Source organism: Amblyraja radiata, chromosome 2, assembly GCF_010909765.2.
Source record: "Amblyraja radiata isolate CabotCenter1 chromosome 2, sAmbRad1.1.pri, whole genome shotgun sequence".
NCBI lineage: Eukaryota > Metazoa > Chordata > Chondrichthyes > Rajiformes > Rajidae > Amblyraja > Amblyraja radiata.
Window position 1 is genome coordinate 125233732 of NC_045957.1, and position 23369 is coordinate 125257100.

The 23369-nt window shown below is 46.9% G+C and overlaps 1 protein-coding gene across 1 annotated transcript in view; it reads left to right on the plus strand.

Moving 5' to 3' along the window:
* The window catches only part of fbxl7 (F-box and leucine rich repeat protein 7), a 55360-nt gene that overhangs the window by 21646 nt on the left and 10345 nt on the right, over window positions 1-23369 (plus strand). Inside the window, exon 2 of the mRNA XM_033015174.1 lies at window positions 9372-9461. Coding sequence (XP_032871065.1) covers window positions 9372-9461 — 90 coding nt within the window. The remainder of the gene's footprint in view (window positions 1-9371; window positions 9462-23369) is intronic.

Genomic DNA, 23369 nt, shown 5'->3' on the forward strand with positions numbered 1-23369 from the left:
AACATGTCCAAGTCACCATGCAGCCTCATAGTATCCTCCTCGCAGCTCACACTGCCACCCAGCTTTGTGTCATCTGCAAACTTGGAGATGTCACATTTAATTCCCTCGTCTGAATCTATTAATATATATTGTAAATAACTGGGGTCCCAACAACGAGCCTTGTGGCACCCCACTAGTCACTGCCTGCCATTCTGAAAAATACCTGTTAATCCCTACTCTTTGCTTCCTGTCTGCCAACCAGTTCTCTATCCATGTCAATACCCTACCCCCAATACCATGTGCTCTAATTTTGCACACTAATCTCTTGCGTGGGACCTTGCCAAAGATATTTTGAAAGTCCAGATACACCACATCCACTGGCTCTCCCTTATCCATTCTACTTGTTACATCCTCAAAAAATTCTCAGAAAATTAGTCAAGCATGATTTCCCCTTCAGGAATCCATGCTGACTGACCGATCCTGTCACTGTTTTCCAAATACTGGAGTAACTCAGCGGGTCAGGCAGCATCTGTGGAGAACATGGATAGGTGAAGTTTCACAGTGCTGGAGTAACTCAGCGGGTCAGGCAGCATCTGTGGAGAACATGGATAGGTGAAGTTTCACAGTGCTGGAGCAACTCAGCGGGTCAGGCACCATCTCTGGGGAAAGGAATGTCAGTTTTCGTGTCGAGACCCTTCTACAGACTCTGACTTTCCATTTGATGATCTTGTTTGCACCCCCTGCCTCTCCAGTTGACACACTCTGGAGCAGCATTAGCGAACCTTCCTGCAACGATATGGGTGCCCCTCCAGTTCAGATACAACCCACCCCTCATACAGGTTACCTCTCCCAGTGATCTGAATGCTTGTTCCCTGCACCAACTCTGGAGCCACGCATTCATCTATCCCATCTTCCTTTCCCTGCCCTCGCTAACACCTGACACTGGAGATTACTGCACTCCTGATCCTGCCTGACTCCTTGTATTTATTCTGCAAGACCTCCTGCCTTTCCGACATGTTATTTGTGCCAACATACAACCACTTTCAGCTGCTCAACCGCTCACCTTATGCCAGTGTTCGGAAGCCTGGACCCTGGCACCAGGGAGCACCCTCCTGGAGTCTCGGTCACTGTTTTGTCATCGAGTGGCACAGCATGGAAAGAAGCCCTTCAGCCCAATGTGTCCATGCTGCATGCCCCATCTACACTAGCCCCAACTGCCTCCATATGGCCCTTGTTTCCTATCCTTGTACCTGTCTTTTACATGTGATCAGCCACGGTCACAATGAATGGCTGTGCTGGCTCGAAGGGCCAAATGACCTCCTGCACCTATTTTCTATGTATGTTTCTATAGTACTTGCCTCAACTGCCTCCTCTGGCTGCCCAATGCACACACCCAGCACACTATGTGGAAACTGTTTGCCCCTCAAGTTTGTATTGAATCTTTCCCCTCTCAACTGAAGCCTACATCCTCTGGTTCTTGATTCCCCTACTCTGGGTTACAGGCTCTATGCATTTGCCTTATCTATTTCCCTGAAGATTTTATATGTCTGTGTAAGATCACACCTCACTCTCCTGTGCTTCAAGGAATAAAATCTTAAAAGGGAGGGAGAGAGAAAACGGGGAATTACAGACCAGTTAGTCAAACATCGGTAGTGGGGAAAATGCTAGAGTCAGTTATTAAAGATGGGATGTACACAAAAAAGCTGGAGAAACTCAGCGGGTGCAGCAGCATCTATGGAGCGAAGGAAATAGGCAACGTTTCGGGCCGAAACCCTTCTTCAGACTGATCGGGGGTGGGGGGGGGGGGGGGCGGGGACAAGAAAGGAAAAAGGAGGAGGAGCCCGAAGGCTGGGGGATGGGAGGAGACAGCAGGGGGACTGAGGAAGGGGAGGAGACAGCAAGGACTCACAAAATTGGGAGAATTCGATGTTCATGCCCCCAAGATGCAGACTCCCCAAGCGGAATATGTGCTGTTCTTCCAATTTCCGGTGTTGCTCGCTGTGGCCATGGAGGAGACCCAGGACAGAGAGGACGGAGTGGGAGGGCGAGTTGAAGTGCTGAGCCACCGGGAGGTCAGTTTGGTTATTGCGGACCGAGCGGAGGTGTTCGGCGAAACGATCGCCCAACCTCCGCTTGGTCTCACCGATATAGATCTGCTGACATCTAGAGCAGCGGATGCAATAGATGAGGTTGGAGGGGATGCAGGTAAACCTCTGTCGCACCTGGAACGACTGCTTGGGTCCTTGAACGGAGTCGAGGGGGGAGGTAAAGGGACAAGTGTTGCATCTCTTGCGATTGCAAGGGAAAGTGCCCGGGGAGGGTGTGGTACGAGAGGGAAGGGAAGAATTGACAAGGGAGTTATGGAGGGAGCGGTCTTTGCGGAAGGCAGATATGGGGGGAGATGGGAAGATGTGGCGAGTGGTGGGGTCACGTTGGAGGTGGCGAAACTGACGGAGGATTACTTGTATGTGACGGCTGGTGGGGTGAAAGGTGAGGACTAGGGGGGCTCTGCCCTTGTTGCGAGTGCGGGGATGGGGAGAGAGAGCAGTGTTGCGGGGTATGGAAGAGACCCTGGTGCGAGCCTCATCTATGGTGGAGGAGGGGAACCCACGTTCCCTGAATAATGAGGACATTTCAGATGCCCTGGTGTGGAACGCCTCATCCGTGGAGCAGATGCGGCGTAGACGGAGGAATTGGGAGTAGGGGATGGAGTCCTTACAGGAAGCAGGGTGGGAAGAAGTGTAGTCCAGATAGCCATGGGAGTCAGTGGGTTTATTGTGGATGTCGGTCAGAAGCCTATCACCTGCAATGGAGATAGTGAGGTCAAGGAATGGTAGGGAAGTGTCGGAAATGGTCCAGGTGTATTTGAGTGCCGGATGGAAGTTAAACATCCACTATAGACATCCACTATAAACTCACTGACTCCCATGGCTATCTGGACTACACTTCTTCCCACCTTGCTTCCTGTAAGGACTCCATCCCCTACTCCTAATTCCTCCGTCTACTCCGCATCTGCTCCACGGATGAGGCGTTCCACACCAGGGCATCTTCGATTTTCCATCATCTGCAGTTCCTTCTTAAACATTAAAGATGGGACAGCAGCACATTTGGAAAGTGGTGAAATTATTGGACAAAGTCAGCATGGATTTATGAAAGGTAAATCATGACTGACGAATCTTAAATAATTTTTCGAGGATGTAACTGCAGATGCAGTATAATGTGGATAAATGTGAGGTTGTCCACTTTGGTGGCAAGAGCAGGAAAGTAGACTATTATCTGAATGGTGGCCGAGTGGATAAGGGAGAACCAGTGGATGTGTTATATCTGGACTTTCAGAAGGCTTTCGACAAGGACCCACATAAGAGATTAGTATGCAAACTTAAAGCACACGGTATTGGGGGTTCAGTATTGATGTGGATAGAGAACTGGCTGGCAGACAGGAAGCAAAGAATAGGAGTAAACGGGTCCTTTTCAGAATGGCAGGCAGTGACTAGTGGGGTACCGCAAGGCTCAGTGCTGGGACCCCAGCTATTTACAATATATATTAATTATTTGGACGAGGGAATTGAATGCAACATCTCCAAGTTTGCGGATGACACGAAGCTGGGGGGCAGTGTTAGCTGTGAGGAGGATGCTAGGAGGCTAAAGGTGACTTGGATAGACTGGGTGAGTGGGCAAATGCATGGCAGATGCAGTATAATGTGGATAAATGTGAGGTTGTCCACTTTGGTGGCCAGAGCAGGAAAGTAGACTATTATCTGAATGGTGGCCGAGTAGGAAAAGGGGAGATGCAACGAGACCTGGGTGTCATGGTACACCAGTCATTAAAAGTAGACATGCAGGTGCAGCAGGCAGTGAAGAAAGCGAATGGTATGTTAGCATTCATAGCAAAAAGATTTGAGCATGGAGGTTCTACTGCAGTTGTACAGGGCCTTGGTGAGACCACACCTGGAGTATTGCGTGCAGTTTTGGTCTCCTAATCTGAAGAAAGACATTCTTGCCATAGAGGGAGTACAGAGAAGGTTCACCAGACTGATTCCTGGGATGGCAGGACTTTCATATGAAGAAAGACTGGATAGACTCGGCTTGTACTCGCTAGAATTTAGACGATTGAGGGGGGATCTTATAGAAACTTAGATGCAGGAAGGCTAGATGCAGGAAGATTGTTCCCAATGTTGGGGAAGTCCAGAACAAGGGGTCACAGTTTGAGGATAAGGGGGAAGTCTTTTAGGACCAAGATGAGATGTGGCCCTTGTGGCTAAAGGGATCAGGGGGTATGGAGAGAAGGCAGGTACAGGATACTGAGTTGGATGATTAGCCATGATCATATTGAATGGTGGTGCCGGCTCGAAGGGCCGAATGGCCTACTACTGCACCTATTTTCTATGTTTCTATGTTGCAGTTGCAAAAAAAGTTGGTGAGACCACATTTAGAGTATTGTGTTCAGTTCTGGGAACCATGTTATAGGAAAGATATTGTCAAGCTTGAAAGGTTTCAGAGAAGATTTACACGGATGTTGCCAGGACTAGAGGGGGTGAGCTATAGGGAGAGGTTAAGCAGGCTGGGTCTCAATCACTCACTATGGCTCTGTTCCAGATGCGGTCACCACAGATCCTGAACTCTCTAGACCCTGACCTCTCACCCCTGACCTCTCACCCCCGACCAGGGCTGCCCACCCCTGACCTCTCACCCTGACCAGGGCTGCCCACCCCTGACCTCTCACCCTGCTCATCAGTATCCAAAGCGGCATTCCCGTTGTCGATGGGAATTGCCGAAAGGGATTCCTGCTCTCTCTGCCTATTCCCATTTCTGATGGTCACCCATCTACCCTCACCCCGTCCCATGGTCACAGCCTCACTGTAACTGCTATCCACGGTGTTTGTACCCCCCTGGATGGGCGTGGGGTGTTTGTACCCCTGGATGGGCGTGGGGTGGTCCAGCAGCTGCTCCAGTCCCTAATGCGGTCTGCAAGTAGGTGCAGGTGACCCACGCATCCCACAGATGTAGTCCTCATGGACACTGGGTCTCCCTGACAGCCCACGTGCTGCAGGACCATTCTACCCACCTACCTGCTGTCTCTATCACACTAACAGTAAGGTGGAATTACACACAAAAACAATAGATGGCAGCTTAACATTGTCGTCCTCTGCTCAGCCTCCTCACCGATTCCTCTTCAGCCAGAGGCTCGACATCTACCCTCAAAAACCTCTTGAGCCCAAGCTGTAGGAGTCACTGGTGGGCGTGGTGCTTCAAGATGGAGGTGGCGGGGGATGTTGCTGGTGAGCGGCCTGGCTGGGTGGGGGCTCACCTCCCGCGGTGGATCTCCACAGTTCCCATGTTGGTTATAGGATGAGCCCCGGGGCACGGAGACAGCCCGTCTGAAGCAAAGGAACGAGCATGGATCAGGCACACAGATCGAACGTAACCGGCAGCGCTGAGTATTGTACATAGACACAGAGACACATAGACAATAGGTCTTCATGGTCACATCTGTATGCTGGCCTGACTTTTCCAACAGCCTTTACAAGGATCATGATCCAAAACGTCACCTATCCATGTTCTCCACAGATGCTGCCTGACCCGCTGAGTTACTCCAGCATTCTGTGAAACGTCACCTATCCATGTTCTCCACAGATGCTGCCTGACCCGCTGAGTTACTCCAGCATTCTGTGAAACGTCACCTATCCATGTTCTCCACAGATGTGGAATCTGAGAAAGAAAGAGCAGGGGAACAAGAAATAATGTTTGTGGAGGACACGTCAGGCAGAGCCATAGTGGTGGGTGACTCAATACAGGTGCAGACAGGAGGGCTTGTTTCCTCACTCTCACCATTACTCTATCTTTATCTCTATCACTATCACTCTATCTCTAACTCGATCACTATATCATTCTCTCACTATCACTCTCTCAAACATTATCACCATCTATCTATCTCCACCACTATCACTCTATATCACTATCACTCTATCTCTAACTCGATCTCTATCTCTATCTCTATTTCTATCACTATCATTCTCTCTCTATCACTCTCTCAAACATTATCACTATCACTCTATCTGTATCTCCACCACTATCACTCTATCTCTATCACTATCTGTCTCTATCACTATCACTCTATCTCTATCACTCTATCTCTGTCTCTATCACTATCACTCTATCACTGTCCGATGGCGGCTGAGCGGAGCAGTTTTTCATTGCAAGGGTCACATTGGGCCGTGTTGGTGAGCTGCGATGCGATTGTCCGCGGGAGTTACACTCTGACCTCTGCCTACACTGGGGCGGCAGTGGCTGCTGAATAATCCCCATACTGGGCTGAGTGAAGAGTAGGGCAGGGAAGGAAGGATATCAATCACTACATGTTTACAACAGTCATCTGGAGAAGGATGGATGTGGATGGGACCAGAGTGTTGGAATCGCAGTTAGCCGGCCAAGCTGGTGCCGCAACAATGGGGGGTCTTTACAGTGACTGAACTATGGGGTCTTTACAGTGAACTATGGGGCCAATAGACAATAGGTGCAGGAGTAGTCCATTCGGCCCTTCGAGCCAGCACCGCCATTCAATGTGATCATGGCTGATCTTCCCCAATCAGTACCCTGTTCCTGCCTTCTCCCCATACCCCCTGACTCCGCTATTTTTAAGAGTCCTATCTAGCTCTCTCTTGAACGCATCCAGAGAACCTGCCTCCACCGCCTTCTGAGGCAGAGAATTCCACAGACTCACCACTCTGTGTTTCCTCGACTCCGTTCCAAATGGCTTACTCCTTATTCTTAAACTGTGGCCCCTGGTTCTGGACTCCCCCAACATCGGGAACATGTTTCCTGCCTCTAGCGTGTCCAAACCCTTAACAATCTTATATGTTTCAATGAGATATCCTCTCATCCTTCTAAACTCCAGAGTGTACAAGCCCAGCTGCTCCATTCTCTCAGCATATGACAGTCCCGCCATCCCGGGAATTAACCTTGTAAACCTACGCTGCACTCCCTCAATAGCAAGACTGTCCTTCCTCAAATTAGGGGACCAAAACTGCACACAATACTCCAAGTGTGGTCTCACTAGGGCTCTGTACAACTGCAGAAGGACCTCTTTGCTCCTATATTCGATTCCTCTTGTTATAAAGGCCAACAGGCCATTCGCTTTCTTCACTGCCTTTACAGTGACTGAACTATGGGGGTCTTTACATTGGACATGGTCCAGCAACAAACTCCAATCTCACAGGGGAGAAGGTTGGGAAATGAAAACCAGAACTCCTGGTGACCAAAGGACAGAGTAAGGAGGAGCGGAGACAGAAGGGAGGTTGGTGGAGAACGTTGTGGGGGAAAGTACAAAAGCAATGAGAGAGGGGGAGGGAGAGAGAGAAAGGGAGAGGGAGAGAGAGAGGGAGAGTGAGGGAGAGGAGGTGGGAGGGAGAGGGAGAGGGGATGGCGGCAAGCATGGGTGGGAATCTGAGTAGCATGAAGGTGAGGGGTGATGAAGGGATGACCATTGACTGGTGAAGGCCACATCATGAAGCTACACAACAGGCCATTCGGCCCAACTGCTCTATGCTGTCCAAGATGTTCACTGAGCTTGTCCTGCTTGCCTGCATTTAGCACATATCCATTTCCTATATATGTACTTGTGTAAGTGTCAAATGGTGTAGTACCTGCCTCAACTACCACCTCTAACACCATTTATCCACCTGCCTCTGTGTGGAAAAAGTTACCAGTCAGATTGCTAATAAATCTTTCACCCTTTAACCTTAAACCTATGTTCTCTGGTACTTGATTTGTCTACTCTGGGTAAAAGACTCTTGCGTATTCACCCTATCCATTCCCCAGTTAATTCTCCACACCTCTGTAAGGTCACCCCTCAGTCTCCTGCGCTCCAAGCAATGTGAGGTAAGCCCACCAGGGGGCAGGCGTGAGGTGATGTCAGTCTGAACAAAGGTCTCGACCTGAAATGTCACCTATTCCACAGATGCTGCCTCACCCGCTGAGTTTCTCCAATATTTGTGTCTACCTTCGGTATTGACATCAGTCTCCACCAAGGAAGATGGAATGGAGTCTCCATGTAGAGGTGGCAAAGGGTCGGCATGGGCCGAATATTGTGAACACCAGGAACATGGAGAACATGGATAGGTGACGTTTCACAGAGTGCTGGAGTAACTCAGCGGGTCAGGCAGCATCTGTGGAGAACATGGATAGGTGACGTTTCACAGAGTGCTGGAGTAACTCAGCGGGTCAGGCAGCATCTCTGGAGAACATGGATAGGTGACGTTTCACAGAGTGCTGGAGTAACTCAGCGGGTCAGGCAGCATCTCTGGAGAACATGGATAGGTGACGTTTCCGGTCAAGATTCTTCGGTCTGTGTGTTATATGTCATGTGTTTTATGACTTGCCTCAGAAACATTATTTAACCTTTCCTCTCACCTTCAAACTATGCGGCTTAGTTCTACTCCAAGCTCTACCTGCTGAGGTTAAACTTAAGGGCCTGTCCCACGAGCATGCGACTGCATGCGGCAAGCGCGACCAAACCGAAAGCGGGGGCCGCGCGGAGGTCGAGTGATCCCGTACGAGTTGACGTGAAGTTCGAGCGAAGTCCGCGGCAAGTTCGCGCTAGGCGTACGCCGTCAAGACGCTGCACACGGCGTCAATACATTGCGTACGGTGTCGAGACGCTGCACACGCCCGTCGAGACGCTGCACACGTCCGTCGAGGCGGTGCGTACGGCGTCGAGGCGGCTGCGGGCCGGTAGGCCGTTGCCGCGCGGAATTTTTGAACAGTGTCAGTTTTCCGGGCCCCGCGCGATGTCGGGACCAGCTCCGCACAACTCCATACGTCTCCGGCGATCGAAGTGGGACCTACCCCGCGAGGCCGTACGGCTCAAGGGACCACGTTAGGTCACGCTTGCCGCATGGAGTCGCATGCTGGTGGGACAGGCCCTTTACTGGAGGGAAGGGTGGGGTGTGGCATCAGCTCTGTTCTCACATGCAGTTGGTGCACACTGCAAGGCTGGATGTCCTGCTGCCATCTGTGCGCTGGTCTGAACAACTGCTCCACAACTTCCCCACATCTGGCATTGTTAACCATACACTTTAAATCATGCAATTGCAAAATGTTCCAAATGCTGGCATGGAACCGTGGCGTGAAACCGTGGCAAGAAGGCTTGTGGCATATCGCAGTGAGTTGTGAAAGCTGCCAACAACATGTATTTTTGTTGGAATCACAGCTCTGACCAGATGGCTGTGGGTATGTTGAGTATGGAACAGCTTTGCCTCAATGCTGGGGAGTTGCTATAGAGTGTGGAGTTTCAGTGTGTGCTTCCTAGGCCGATTGTGCCTTGCTACTGGCTCGTGCTTTATTTAACTTCCCGTGGTCTTGATACTGTTTTCTCATCTGATCCCTTTGTTTAGGTAAAGGCAGCTCAAGCATTTCGTCGGACATCAGTTCGAGCACAGATCACACGCTGACCAAAGCTGCAAGGAATGCAGCTGCCAGTGAAGGTAAGCATCTGGTCCTGGTTAAACGCTGTCCTTCTGAGCACGCACGGCTGTCCATGGGAAAGAAATGCTCCTTCATTCAAACCAACTACTCTTGCTCGATTGCACCATTTGTTTTTCTTTAAAATAAATAAATGAAGCCGCTCAGAAACAAACAGCCCCCTCTTGTGAATGAAAACACAGTTCAATACTGAAACCGGAAACTCCACATCATTCACTAATCCCCCTGCTCCCGTGGACAAGGGTCTCCACCCAAAACGTCACCTATCCATGTTCTCCACAGATGCTGCCTGACCCACTGAGTTACTCCAGCACTCTGTGAAGATCTTTAGTAAACCAAGTTTGGTTTCAAGAAATATAAGTGTTTAATGATCATATGTACCTACATCGCAACGATGAAATTGTTACTTGTTGCAGCTTAACAGGCCCATAAATGCAAAACACGCGGGTACATAAATAATCACCACAATTAAATCAATGAATAACCAGTGTTCTGCAGTTGTATAGGGCTCTGGTGAGACCACATCTGGAGTATTGTGTACAGTCTTGGTCTCCTAATTTGAGGAAGGACATCCTTGTGATTGAGGCAGAGCCGGGTAGGTTCACGAGATTGATCCCTGGGATGGCGGGACTGTCATATGAGGAAAGACTGAAAAGACTAGGCTTGTATTCACTGGAGTTTAGAAGGTTGAGGGGGGATCTTATAGAAACATATACAATTATGAAAGGACTGGACAAGCTAGATGCAGGAAAAATGTTCCCAATGTTGGGCGAGTCCAGAACCAGGGGCCACAGTCTTAGAATAAAGGGGAGGTCATTTAAGACTGAGGAAAAAACTTGTGAATTTATGGAATTCCCTGCCAGAGAGGGCAGTGGAGGCCAAATCACTGGCTGGATTTAAGAGAGAGTTAGATAGAGCTCTAGGGGCTAGTGGAGTCAAGGGATATGGGGAGAAGGCAGGCACGGGTTATTGATTGGGGACGATCAGCCAAGATTGCAATGAATGGCGGCGCTGGCTCGAAAGGCCAAATGGCCTCCTCCTGCAACTATTTTCTATGTTTCTATGTTAACTGTAATACTGTTGCAAACAAATACCAAAGTGGGTAGGGCATCCACACACACACACAGTCCACAGATGATCAAAATTGCTGAGGTTAGTGTTGTGCAGTGTTCTAAAGCCTAATGGCTGTTCTTGAACCTGGAGGTCACAGTTTTCAGGCTCCTGTACCTTCTTCCCGATGGTAGCAGCGAGATGAGAGCGTGGCCAGGGTGGTGTGGGTCTCTGATGATGCTGGCTGCCTTTTTGAGGCAGCGCCTCCTGTAGATCCCTGCGATGGTGGGGAGGTCAGTACCTGTGATGGACCGGGGCAGTGTTCAGTTGCAGTTCAGTTGATTGTCACGTGTACCGAGGTACAGTGAAAAGCTTTTGTTGTGTGCTAACCAGTCAGCAGAAAGATAATACATGATTACAATCGATCCACTCACAGTGTATAGATACGTCTAGTGCAAGGTAAAGGCAGCAAAGTCCGATCAAGGATAGTCCGAGGGTCACCAATGAGGTAGATAGTAGTTCAGGACCACTCTCTGGTTGTGGTAGGATGATTCAGTTGCCTGATAACAGCTGGGAAGAAACTGCCCCTGAATCTGGAGGTGTGCGTTTTCACACTTCTATACCTTTTGCCTGATGGGAGGGGGGGAGAAGAGGGAGTGGCCGGGGGTGAGACTGGTCGTTGATTATGCTGCTGGCCTTGCCGAGGCAGCGTGAGGTGTAGATGGAGTCAGTGGAAGAGAGGTTGGTTTGTGTGATAGTCTGGGCTGCGTCCACAATTTGCTGCAATTTCTTACGGTCTTGGATGGAGCTGTTCCCAAACAATAGACAATAGGTGCAGGAGTAGGCCAACACCGAGCGAAGGAAATAGCCAACACCGCCATTCAACGTAATCATGACTGATCATCCCCAATCAGTACCCCGTTCCTGCTTTCTCCCCATATCCCCTGACTCCGCTATTTTTAAGAGCCCTATCTAGCTCTCTCTTGAAAGTATCCAGAGAACCGGCCTCCACCGCCGTCTGAGGCAGAGAATTCCACAGACACACAACTCTCTGTGTGAAAAAGTGTTTCCTCATCTCCGTTCTAAATTGCTTACTCCTTATTCTTAAACTGTGGCCCTGGTTCTGGACTCCCCCAACATCGGGAACATGTTTCCTGCCTCTAGCGTGTCCAAACCCTCAATAATCTTAAGGGTCTTAATAGTCTTAATAATCTTAATAGTCTGAAGAAGGGTCTCGACCCGAAACGTTGCCTATTTCCTTCGCTCCATAGATGCTGCCTCACCTGCTGAGTTTCTCCAGCATTTTTGTCTACCTTAATAATCTTATTTGTTTCAATGAGATATCCTCTCATCCTTCTAAACTCCAGAGTGTACAAGCCCAGCTGCTCCATTCTCTCAGCATATGACAGTCCTTCCATCCTGGGAATTAACCTGCGGAACCTACGCTGCACTCCCTCAATAGAGAATGTCCTTCCTCAAATTAGGGGACCAAAACTGCACACAATACTCCAGGTGTGATGCATCCTGATAAAATGCTCTCCATGTTGCATCTGTAGAAGTTGGTGAGAGTTGTTGGGGATATGCCAAACTTCCTAAGCCTTCTAAGGAAGTTGGTGTGTTTTAAGGAGTTCTAAGGCGTTGGTGTGCTTTCTTGGTCGTTGCTTCAATATGGGTGGTCCAGGAGAAGTTGTCGGTGATATTGACTGCTAGGCATCTGAGGTTTTCACCCTCGTCTAGTTCAGCACCGTCAATGCAAACTGGGGTGTGTGAACCGCTTCACTTCCTGAAGCCGATCACTATCTCCGTCTTGCTGACATTGAGAGGAAGGTTGTTGTCTCGACACCAGGACACGAGGTCCAATCTCCGTCTCATCATTACTTGATATCCGGCCCACAGTGGTGGTGTTGTCTGGGAATTTGAAATGGAATTAGATTTGTACCTGTCTGCACAGTGGTGGGTGTACAAGGAGTAAAGAAGGGGGCTGAGAACACAAGGAGGGGGCAGTGTCCACCCCTCTCTGTCGACCCCATCATTCCTGGGCGTTTGTGTTGGTGAGCCAGGCCGTGATACAACCGGTCAATATGCTCTCGACCGTACATCTGCAGACGTTCACCACAGTATTCATCGACAAACTCAATCTCCCCGTGCATTGTTGATGGGGATTCTTCGCGATTGCATCAATGTGTGTCGTCCGGGACAGAGCTGCAGAGACATTCACGCCCAAGAACTTGGAGCTGTTGACTCTCTCCCCCACTGATAACAAGAGGAACAAAGTTACACCATGACAAGATCTCAAACTACAAGGATGGAGCAAATAGATTCATAAATGCTGCGAGAAAAGACAGCAGTGGCTTTGTTGTACCTCTGGTGTAGTTGGTGCTGCAACTATCTCTCCCGCACTGCTTCACTCAGCTTAGGGATGATCGGTTTAATCCCTCAAAATCTGTCGTCTGGTCCCTAACAAAAGAAAAGGAAGAGAAAAGAGGAAAAGAAAAGGAAAAAGAGAAAGAAAAGGAAGGAAAAGAGAAAGAAGGAGAAAGAGGGAAAGAAAAAAAAGAGAAGAGAAGAGAGAGAGAGAGAGAGAGAAGAGAGAAAAAGAGAGAAAGAGAGAAGAGAGAAAAGAGAAAGAAGAGAGAGAAGAGAGAGAGAGAGAGGAGGAGAGAGAGAGAGAGAGAGAGAGAGAGAGAGAGAAGCGAGAGAGAGAAGAGCGAGAGAGTATAGAGAGCGAGATAGAGAGAGACGCGAGAGAGAGATATCGAGATCTCTCGAGAGATCGCTCTCGCTCATCTCTCTCGTCACTTCGATGGATCTCCTTCTCTCTCTCTCTCTCTCTTTCTCTCTCTCTTTCCTCTCTCTCTCTCTCTCTCTCTCAGTAATGTAGCAGGGAACATGTTCATGTTACAAACGTTTCGTCTTGTTCGTATCCCCCCTCCCCGGCATAGACTGAACGTAAGGCCATTGTTGGAAGGGACTACAGATGTTGGTTTAAACCAAACCTAGACACAGAGTGTGGAGTAGTCATTCATTGAGCTTTGGTCTGGACAGACTATTGTAAGGATTTTTATAAAGATTTTGGATGCTCTTGCTCAATATACAAAGTGCTGGAGTAACTCAGCGGGTCAGGCAGCATCTCCTGCCCTCTCAGTAAGGCCTGTCTCAGTTGGAAGGGTGACAGGGACTGGAGAACATGAGAAGTTTATGGGAGTGTGTTGATCAGCTGATGGCGACAGCTATCCGGGCCGCTGAGTGCCGACTCCAACCCTCCCACAGAGTTCAGGAATTCCATGTTCTGACCTCGGCCAAGAGCTTTTGGCAGGAAGGGAGAGGGAAGCTGGAAACTGCAGGAAACACCAGCTCAGGATGCTCACGGTCCCTGTGGACACCTCAAATGTCTCCTCCAATGGCTGTTTTAGTTTACATTTAACGACTAAATACCAAGCCAGAAAAATGTATCTGTTAACTGTAAAATAATCCAGTGATTATAAATGCAAAATGTTCAGTAGGTGAAATTGAAAATAGTTATCTGCTTATTTTAGTTGTGAATTTGTATTACATTTTTATAGAAAATATATATTTTTTACTCAATGCATGTGAGCAGTTGCTGATGTTGATCCTTTTCAGCTGGACATTGGACACTGGACACTGTACACTGTACACTGGACATTGTACACTACACTGGACATTGTACACTGGACATTGTACACTGGACATTGTACACTGTACACTGGACATTGTACACTGGACATTGTACACTGGACATTGGACATTGTACACTGGACACTGGACATTGTACACTGGACATTGTACACTGGACATTGTACACTGGACAGTGTACACTGGACAGTGTACACTGGACATTGTACACTGGACATTGTACACTGGACATTGTACACTGGACATTGTACACTGGACATTGTACACTGGACACTGGACAGGACACTGGACAGGACATTGGTCATTGGACAGGACATTGGTCATTGGACTGGTCATTGGACACTGGTCATTGGACACTGGACATTGGTCATTGAACACTGGACATTGGACACTGGACATTGGTCATTGAACTGGACATTGGACACTGGACACGGGACACTGGACACTGGACATGGGACACTGGACATTGGTCACTGGACAGGATATTGGGTCAACGTTACAGTCATGGGAGCAGCAGATCCGTGTGTTTGTCAGTGCTGGACAGGACATTAGGATGTCATGTGGAGTCTACTAGATGTTGGGGATACATTTTCGGGGGAGAGACAGAGTGGGGGGAGGGGAGAGCGGGGAAGAGAGAGGGAGAAGGTGGGGGTGAGAGAGGGAAAGAGATGGAGTGGGGGAGAGCGAGAGAGAGAGAGCGAGAGAGAGAGAGAGAGAGAGAGAGAGAGAGAGAGAGAGAGAGAGAGAGAGAGAGAGAGAGAGAGAGAGCGAACATGGGGGAGGGGAAGGGACTGGGGGGGATTGAGAGAGAGAGAGTGGGCGTGAGACCACACTTGGAGCAATGTTTGCAGTTCCAGATGCCCAGCTATAAGACAGCAGGCAACTGGAAGTGTAATTGCTCGGTACCAAAGACACAGGCGGGCAATATGTGGACAGGTCAACACGAGAACTTACAGTGCACTTTAGTTTATTGTCACGTGTACCGAGGTACAGTGAAAAGCTTTTGTTGCGTGCTAACCAGTCAGCGGATAGACAATACATGATTACAATCGAGCCGTCCACAGTGTACAGATACATGATAAGGGAATAAGTGCAAGGTTAAGCCAGCAAAGTCTGATCAAGGATAGTCCGACAGTCACCAATGAGGTAGATAGTAGTTCAGGACCGCTCTCTGGTTGTGGTGGGATGGTTCAGTTGCCTGATAACAGCTGGGAAGAAACTGTCCCTGAAACTGGAGGTGTGCGTTTTCACACTTCTGTACCTCTTGCCTGATGGGAGAGGGGACAAGAGATCATAACATCATAAGTGATAGGAGTAGAATAAGGTATTTTAGCCCATCAAGTCTACTCCGCCGTTCAATCATGGCTGATCTATCTCTCCCTCCTAACCCCATTCTCCTGCCTTCTCCCCATAACCCCTGACACCCATACTAATCAAGAATCAATCTATATCTGCCTTAAAAATATCCACTGACTTGGCTTCCACAGCTTTCTGTGGCAATGAATCCCACAGATTCACCACCCTCTGATTAAAGAAATTTCTCTTCAGCTCCTTCCTAATGGAATGTCCTTTAATTCTGAGGATGAGACCTCTAGTCCTAGACTCTCCCACTAGTGGAAACATCCACGTTATCCAAGCCTTTCACTATTCTGTACATTTCAATGAAGTCCCCCATCATTCTTCTAATATTGAGACTAAAAATGTCACCCATTCCCTATCCCTCATTTTGTGTTGATCCTGAATGATGTTTAGCTGTAAACACAAAATGCTGGAGTAACTCAGCGGGTCAGGCAGCATCTGTGGAGAACATGGATAGGTGACGTTTCACAGAGTGGTGGAGTAACTCAGCGGGTCAGGCAGCATCTGTGGAGAACGTGGATAGGTGACGTTTCACAGAGTGCTGGAGTAACTCAGCGGGTCAGGCAGCATCTGTGGAGAGAAGGAATGGGCAATGTTTCGGGTCGAGACCCTTCTTCAGACTGATGTCAGGGGAGGGGGTGGTACAGAGATAGAATGTTGTCGGAGGCAGTAAGACTGGTGGGAGAACTGGGTAGGGGGAGGGGATGGAGAGAGAGGGAACGCAAGGGCTATTTGAAGTTAGAGAAGCTTTATCAGTCTTTAACCACATTTCAGCAGCAAAGCTGATGAGAGTGCCCCCTCTGGTGGGTGCCGCTCAGCACTACAGGCTGTGCTGCCGTCTTGTCAGTCTGTGTAGGAAGGAGGTACACAAAAAAGCTGGAGAAACTCAGCGGGTGCAGCAGCACCTATGGAGCGAAGGAAAAAGGCAACGTTTCGGGCCGAAACCCTTCGGATGCTGGATTTCACCAAAGATGGCAGCAAATCAGAGCCGGATTTACCAATAGGCTTCATAGGGCCTCAAAATCTAGGGGGCCGTCTGCCAAGGTGTAAAAAAATAGAGAGAGAAAAAATAGGTGCGCAATCAGCGATAATTTCAGCGAATGATCAGTGAAGTGTGCGCATGTGCGGGGCCTCGGGCCAGAGGCCTGCGGAATCAGCGATCATTTCCAGGCGCTTTGAAGTTGTGTATTACAGAAATTAGTTACTTGAAGCTTCAATAAAGTTTAAGTAAATTAGAATTTTTCATTTGCCTCACAACAATTTAAGCAACTCATTTTCAGAAGTCAAGCAGTCCGACATCGGGATGGAGAAACTATTGAAACCACAACCTTGGATCTGGATCCCAACTCACCTGCTGCTGCAAAGGATTGGCTTTGTATACTAAATAACTAAATAACTTCCTTGATGAGTGTGGCAATGATGCACCAGGCAGACTCAAGACATTAATAAGCTCCGTCTATTCTGATGTATATGATTACATAGAGGAATGTACAACTTATGATTCTGCTATTGATGTACTAAGCAAACTCTTCGTTAAGACACCCAACGTAATATTTGCTCGACACCTCCTTGATACTCGGAAACAAAAACCTGGTGAGTCATTTGATGAATTTTTACAAGAACTTCAAAGACTTAGTAAAGACTGTGCCTTCAAAGCAGTTACGGCTGATCAATAACGACAGGAACTTATTCAAGACTCTTTTATCAATGGTTTGGCATCGCCTTTAATACGACAGAGACTATTAGAACACAAAATCTTGGATTTATAGTCAGCTTACAATCAAACTTACTCTTTAGACTTGGCTCAGAAAAATTCAGATGCTTATGGCTCATCTAATGTGTATTCTGCTGCAACTACTACAAAAGAATTTCACCCACGTACTAATATGGAGCAAACTGAAACAATTTCTACCGATAAAGGTGCCCTTGCTGCTGCATATAATTATTCAAAAAGGAAGTGTTACTTTTGCGGGGTAATATTCATAAGAGAGAGAGATGCCCTGCTCGAGATGCAACTTGTAATAGTTGTGGCAAGAAGGGACAACTTGAGTATGCAACTCTAGAGTATGCAAGTCCAAAGCAACTACTAAAAGTGTGACTGCTGCCATGTACATGCCTTCTTTATGTGCAATTACAGCTGCATTTACATAGAAACATAGAAATTAGGTGCAGGAGTAGGCCATTCGGCCCTTCGAGCCTGCACCGCCATTCAATATGATCATGGCTGATCATCCAACTCAGTATCCTGTACCTGCCTTCTCTCCATACCCTCTGATCCCCTTAGCCACAAGGGCCACATCTAACTCCCTCTTAAATATAGCCAATGAACTGGCCTCGACTACCCTCTGTGGCAGAGAGTTCCAGAGATTCACCACTCTGTGTGGAAAAAGTTCTTCTCATCTCGGTTTTAAAGGATTTCCCCCTTATCCTTAAGCTGTGACCCCTTGTCCTGGACTTCCCCAACATTGGGAGCAATTTCCTCAGAGCTTGTCTCATGCAGCTACAACGGTATCCATCAATGGCCATACACTTAATGTACTACTTGATTCTGGCAGTTCAGAATGTTTTATAAGTGAACAAGTTGTGTCTCGACTAAATCTAACTATAATTCCTTCAAATAGAGAAATCTCGATGGCTCTGACAACTCTCAATACTCAAATTATAGGATCTTGTATTGTAGACTTTATTCTGAACAAAACTAGCTATAAATCTTTATGTCTTGGTATTTTGAAAAATTTGTGTAGCAATTTAATTTGAGGTCAGGATTTTCAGAAACTGCACAGATCACTTCAAATAATGTATGAAGGAACTATGCCTGATCTTGTATTGTCAAAGCCACCAGTATTGTGTGGTTTTTCTGCTGCATCTGTTGAATGTCCTTCATTATTCACTAATTTATCCTCTAAGTGCAAGCCAATTGCCACAGAATTAAGACATTTTAGTAAAGATGATAGGAACTTTATCAACACAGAAGTAACTAATCTTTTACGAGAAGGTATCATAGAACCCAGCTCTTCGCCTTGGAGGGCACAAGTAGTCGTGGTTAAGGACCCCTTGGAGAGACATAGAAAGAGACTCTGCATTGATTACTCTCAAACTATAAACCAGTTCACGGAGCTTGATGCATATCCATTACCTCGTATAGAAGAGATTATCAATACATTAGCTAAGTATAAGATATTCTCTACTTTTGACCTAAAAAGTGTTTACTACCAAATTCCTTTGAAGGAATCGGAGAAAATTCACACTGCGTTTGAAGCAAATGGGAAATTATATCACTACTGCAGAGTTCCTTTTGGTGTAAATAATGGAGTGGCTGTTTTTCAGAGAGAGATGGACAAACTTGTTGAACAAGAAAACCTTAAAGATACTTTCCCTTATCTTGATAATATAACTATTGCAGGAAAAGACCAAGCTGAACATGACGAAGATGTACAACGGTTTTTAGATGTTGTACATTCTAAAAATCTAACATTAAATGAGGCTAAGTCAATAACATCAGTGTCGTCAATTAATATTCTTGGTTATTGGGTTGGAAATGATATAATCAAGCCAGATCCAGTAAGACTCCGCCCACTCCAAGAGATACCTGTTCCAGCTGCATTAAACTCTCTACGAAGGGTTCTTGGGATGTTTGCATATTATGCTAAATGGATACCAAATTATTCTGACAAAATTCAACCTTTGATTAGAGTAAAATCTTTCCCTCTTGACTGTACAGCAATTGGTGCCTTTACTTCTTTAAAGAAACAATTAGAATCTGCGACATTACACGCCATCGATGAGGATCTCCCCTTTGTTGTTGAATGTGATGCCTCTGATTTAGCAGTATCAGCAACATTAAATCAAGGAGGACGACCAGTGGCTTTCATGTCTCGTACTCTCCAAGGTAGTGAATTGCACCACCCACCCGTCGAAAAGGAAGCTACAGCAATTATTGAAGCAGTGAGGAAATAGAGTCATTTCCTTGCTCGCCTGCATTTCACTTTGATAACAGATCAGCGTTCAGTAGCTTTTATGCTGGATAATCGGAAACGAACGATGATTATAAACAGTAAAATTCATGAATGGAGGATTGAGTTATCTGCATATAGTTATTCAATTGAGTACAGCCCTGGTAAGGATAATGTTGCTCCGGATACATTAAGAAGAGCATTTTGTGCTTCTGTTCATTCTTCTGCACTCACTGATCTTCACAATGGGCTGTGTCATCCTGGAGTCACTCGTTTGTTACACTATGTTCGTTCCAAAAACTTGCCTTTCTCTACAGAAGATGTGAAGATGACATGTGCTTCATGTAGAATCTGTGCTGAATTAAAACCAAGGTTCTTCCGTCCTGAAGAAGGAAGATTGATCAAAGCTACTCAACCTATGGAACGTTTGAGTATTGACTTCAAAGGGCCTTTACCATCCTCTCGAAATGTTTATATACTTACCTTAGTTGATGAATATTCGAGGTTTCCATTTGCCTTTCCTTGTCCAAATATGTCAGCTGCTATGGTTATCAAATGTTTAGATCAACTGTTTTCATTCTGTGGATTTCCAAGTTACATACATTCTGATAGGGGCACCTCATTCATGTCAAAAGATTTAAAGGACTACCTTTCTAATAGAGGAATTGCAACAAGTAAAACAACACCATATCATCCTATTGGAAATGGTCAGGTTGAGAGGTATAACGGAATCATTTGGAAAGCAGTGAAACTGGCTTTAAAGTCAAATGATATACCAGATCAGCAGTGGGAATGTGTTCTACCAGATTCATTACACTCCATCAGATCTCTACTGTCAACTGCTACCAATACTACTCCACACGAGCGGTTCTTTAACTTCAAACGCTGTTCTTCTACTGGTACTTCTCTGCCATCATGGTTGACTAGCCCTGTGCCTGTGTTGCTTCGTCGGTATGTCCGATTAAATAAGAATGAGCCTTTTGTTGATAAAGTTGAACTGACTGATGTCAACCGTTCTTATGCAACTATCAAGCATCAGGATGGACGTCAGTCAACTGTCTCACTTTGTGACCTTGCACCATGTCCGTCTTCTCCATCAGCTCCGTCACTCCTTGATAACACTAATCGAGAACTTCCTCCAACACTCCCATCATCCCCTATGGAAACTTCTATCAGAAATTCAAAAATTGTAAATCTAAATAACAATATGAGTGAAGTTGATGACCAAGCAATGTATGTACCACCAGCTATTGAAACACCATTATCTCCTGAAGCTCCAGTGCTGCAACAGTCATCAAGACGTACTAAACCTCCTGACCATCTCAACTTATAAATAGGAGGGGAGAATGAAGTGGGCGCATGTGCGGGGCTCTTCTAGAGTGTGCGCATGTTCGGGGCCTTTCCAAAGTGTGCGCATGTGCGGGGCCTCGGGTCGGCGAGGCCTGTGGAATCGGCGATAATATCCAGGCGCTTTGAAGTTGTGTATTACAGAAATTAGTTATTTAAAGCTTAAATAAAGTTTAAGTAAATTAGAATTTTTCATTTGCCTCACAACAATCAGCCATGATCACATTGAATGGCGGTGCTGGTCGAAGGGCCGAATGGCCTACTCCTGCGACTATTTTCAATGTTTCTATGAATTGGGCCATTCAGCCTATTAAGTCTACCCCAAAATGCAATCATGGCTGATCTATCTCTCCCTCCTAACCCTGTTCTCCTACCTTCTCCTACCTTCTCCTCTTACACCTGTACTAATTAAGAATCTATCTATCTCAACCTTCGAAATATCCACTGACTTGGCCTCCACAGCCGTCTGTGGCAAAGAATTCCACAGATTCACCACCCTCTGACTAAAGAAATTCCTCCTCATCATCTTCCTAAAGGAACATCCTTTAATTCTGACTCTGTGACCACTGGTCCAAGACTCTCCCACCAGTGAAATCATCCTCCCCACATCCACTCTATCCAAGCCTTTCATTATTCTGTACGTTTCAATTAGGTCCCCCTTCATTCTTCTAAACTCCAGCGAGTACAGGCCCAGTGCCGTCAAACACTCATCATAGGTTAACCCACTCATTCCTGGGATCATTCTTGTAAACCTCTGGACCCTCTCCAGAGCCAGCACATCCTTCCTCAGATATGGGGCCAAAATCGCTCACAATACTCCAAGTGCGGCCTGACCAGCGCCTTATAGAGCCTCAGCATTACATCCCTGTTGTTAACGGTTATGATATAGTCTGAAGAGGGGTCTTGATCCGAAACATCACCCATTCCTTCTCTCCAGAGATGCTGCCAGTCCCGCTAAGTTACTCCAGCTTTTTGTGTGTATCTTCGATATAGTTGGGATTACGGAGACATGGCTCCAGGGTGACCAAGGCTGGGAGCTAAACATGCAGGGGAATTCAATATTCAGGAAGGATAGACAGAAAGGAAGAGGAGGTGGGGTGGCATTGCTGGTTAAAGAGGAGATTAATGCAAAAGCAAGGAGAGACATTAGCTTGGATACTGTAGAATCGGTATGGGCAGAACTGCGAAATAACCAAGGGTAGAAAACGTTTGTTGGAGTTGTATACAGACCACCAAACAACAGTAGGGAGGTTGGGGATAGAATCAAGCAGGAAATTAGGGATGTGTGTAGCAAAGGTACAGCAGTTATCATGGGTGACTTTAATCTACATATAGATTGGGCCAACCAAATTGGGAACAGCGCTGAGGAGGAGGATTTCCTAGAATGTATACAGGATGGGCTTTTAAACCAATATGTAGAGGAACTGACTAGAGGGCAGGCCATCCTAGACTGGGTATTGTGTAATGAGGAAGGATTAGTTAGCAGGTACACAAAATTGCTGGGGAAACTCAGCGGGTGCAGCAGCATCTATGGAGCGAAGGAAATAGGCGACGTGGGATTAGTTAGCGATCTTGTTGTGCAAGGCCCCTTGGGCAACAGTGACCATAATATGGTGGAATTCTGCATTAGGATGGAGAGTGACACGGTTAATTCAGAGACTAGGGTCCTGAACTTGAATAAAGGAGGCTTTGAAGGTATGAGATGGGAATTGGCTCGATTAGACTGGCAAATTATGCTTAAAGGGTTGACGGTGGAGATGCAATGGCGAAGAATTAAAGACCGCATGGATGAACTCCAGAAATTGTTCATCCCTGTCTGGAGAAAAAATAAACCGGGGAAGGCGCCTCATCCGTGGCTGACGAGGGAAGTCAAGGATAGTGTTAAATCCAAGGAAGAGGCATATAAATTGGCCAGAGGAAGCAGCAAACCGAAGCACTGGGAGAAATTTAGAACTCAACAGAGGAGGACAAAGAGGTTGGTTAAGAGGGGAAAAAGAGCATGAAAGAAAGCTTGTGGGGAATATAAAAACTGACTGTTAAAGCTTCTTTAGATATGTAAAAAGGAAAAGATTAGTGAAGACAAATGTAGGTCCCTTACAGTCAGAGACAGGTGAATTATAGTGGGGAAACAAGGAAATGGTAGAACAGTTAAACGAGTACTTTGGTTCTGTCTTCACTAAGGAAGACATAAACAATCTCCCGGACATACTTGGGGACCGAGGATCTAGTGGGAGGGAGGAACTGAAGGGGATCCATATTAGTCAGGAAATGGTGTTAGGTAAACTGTTGGGACTGAAGGCAGATAAATTCCCAGGGCCTGATGGTCTGTATCCCAGAGTACTCAAGGAGGTGGCCCGAGAAATTGTGGATGTATTGGTGATCATTTTCCAATGTTCTCTCGCCACCATGTTATGCCATGTTTGCCACCATGTTATGCCATGTTTGCCACCATGTTATACCATGTTTGCCACCATGTTATGCCATGTTTGCCACCATGTTATGCCATGTTTGCCACCATGTTATGCCATGTTTGCCACCATGTTATGC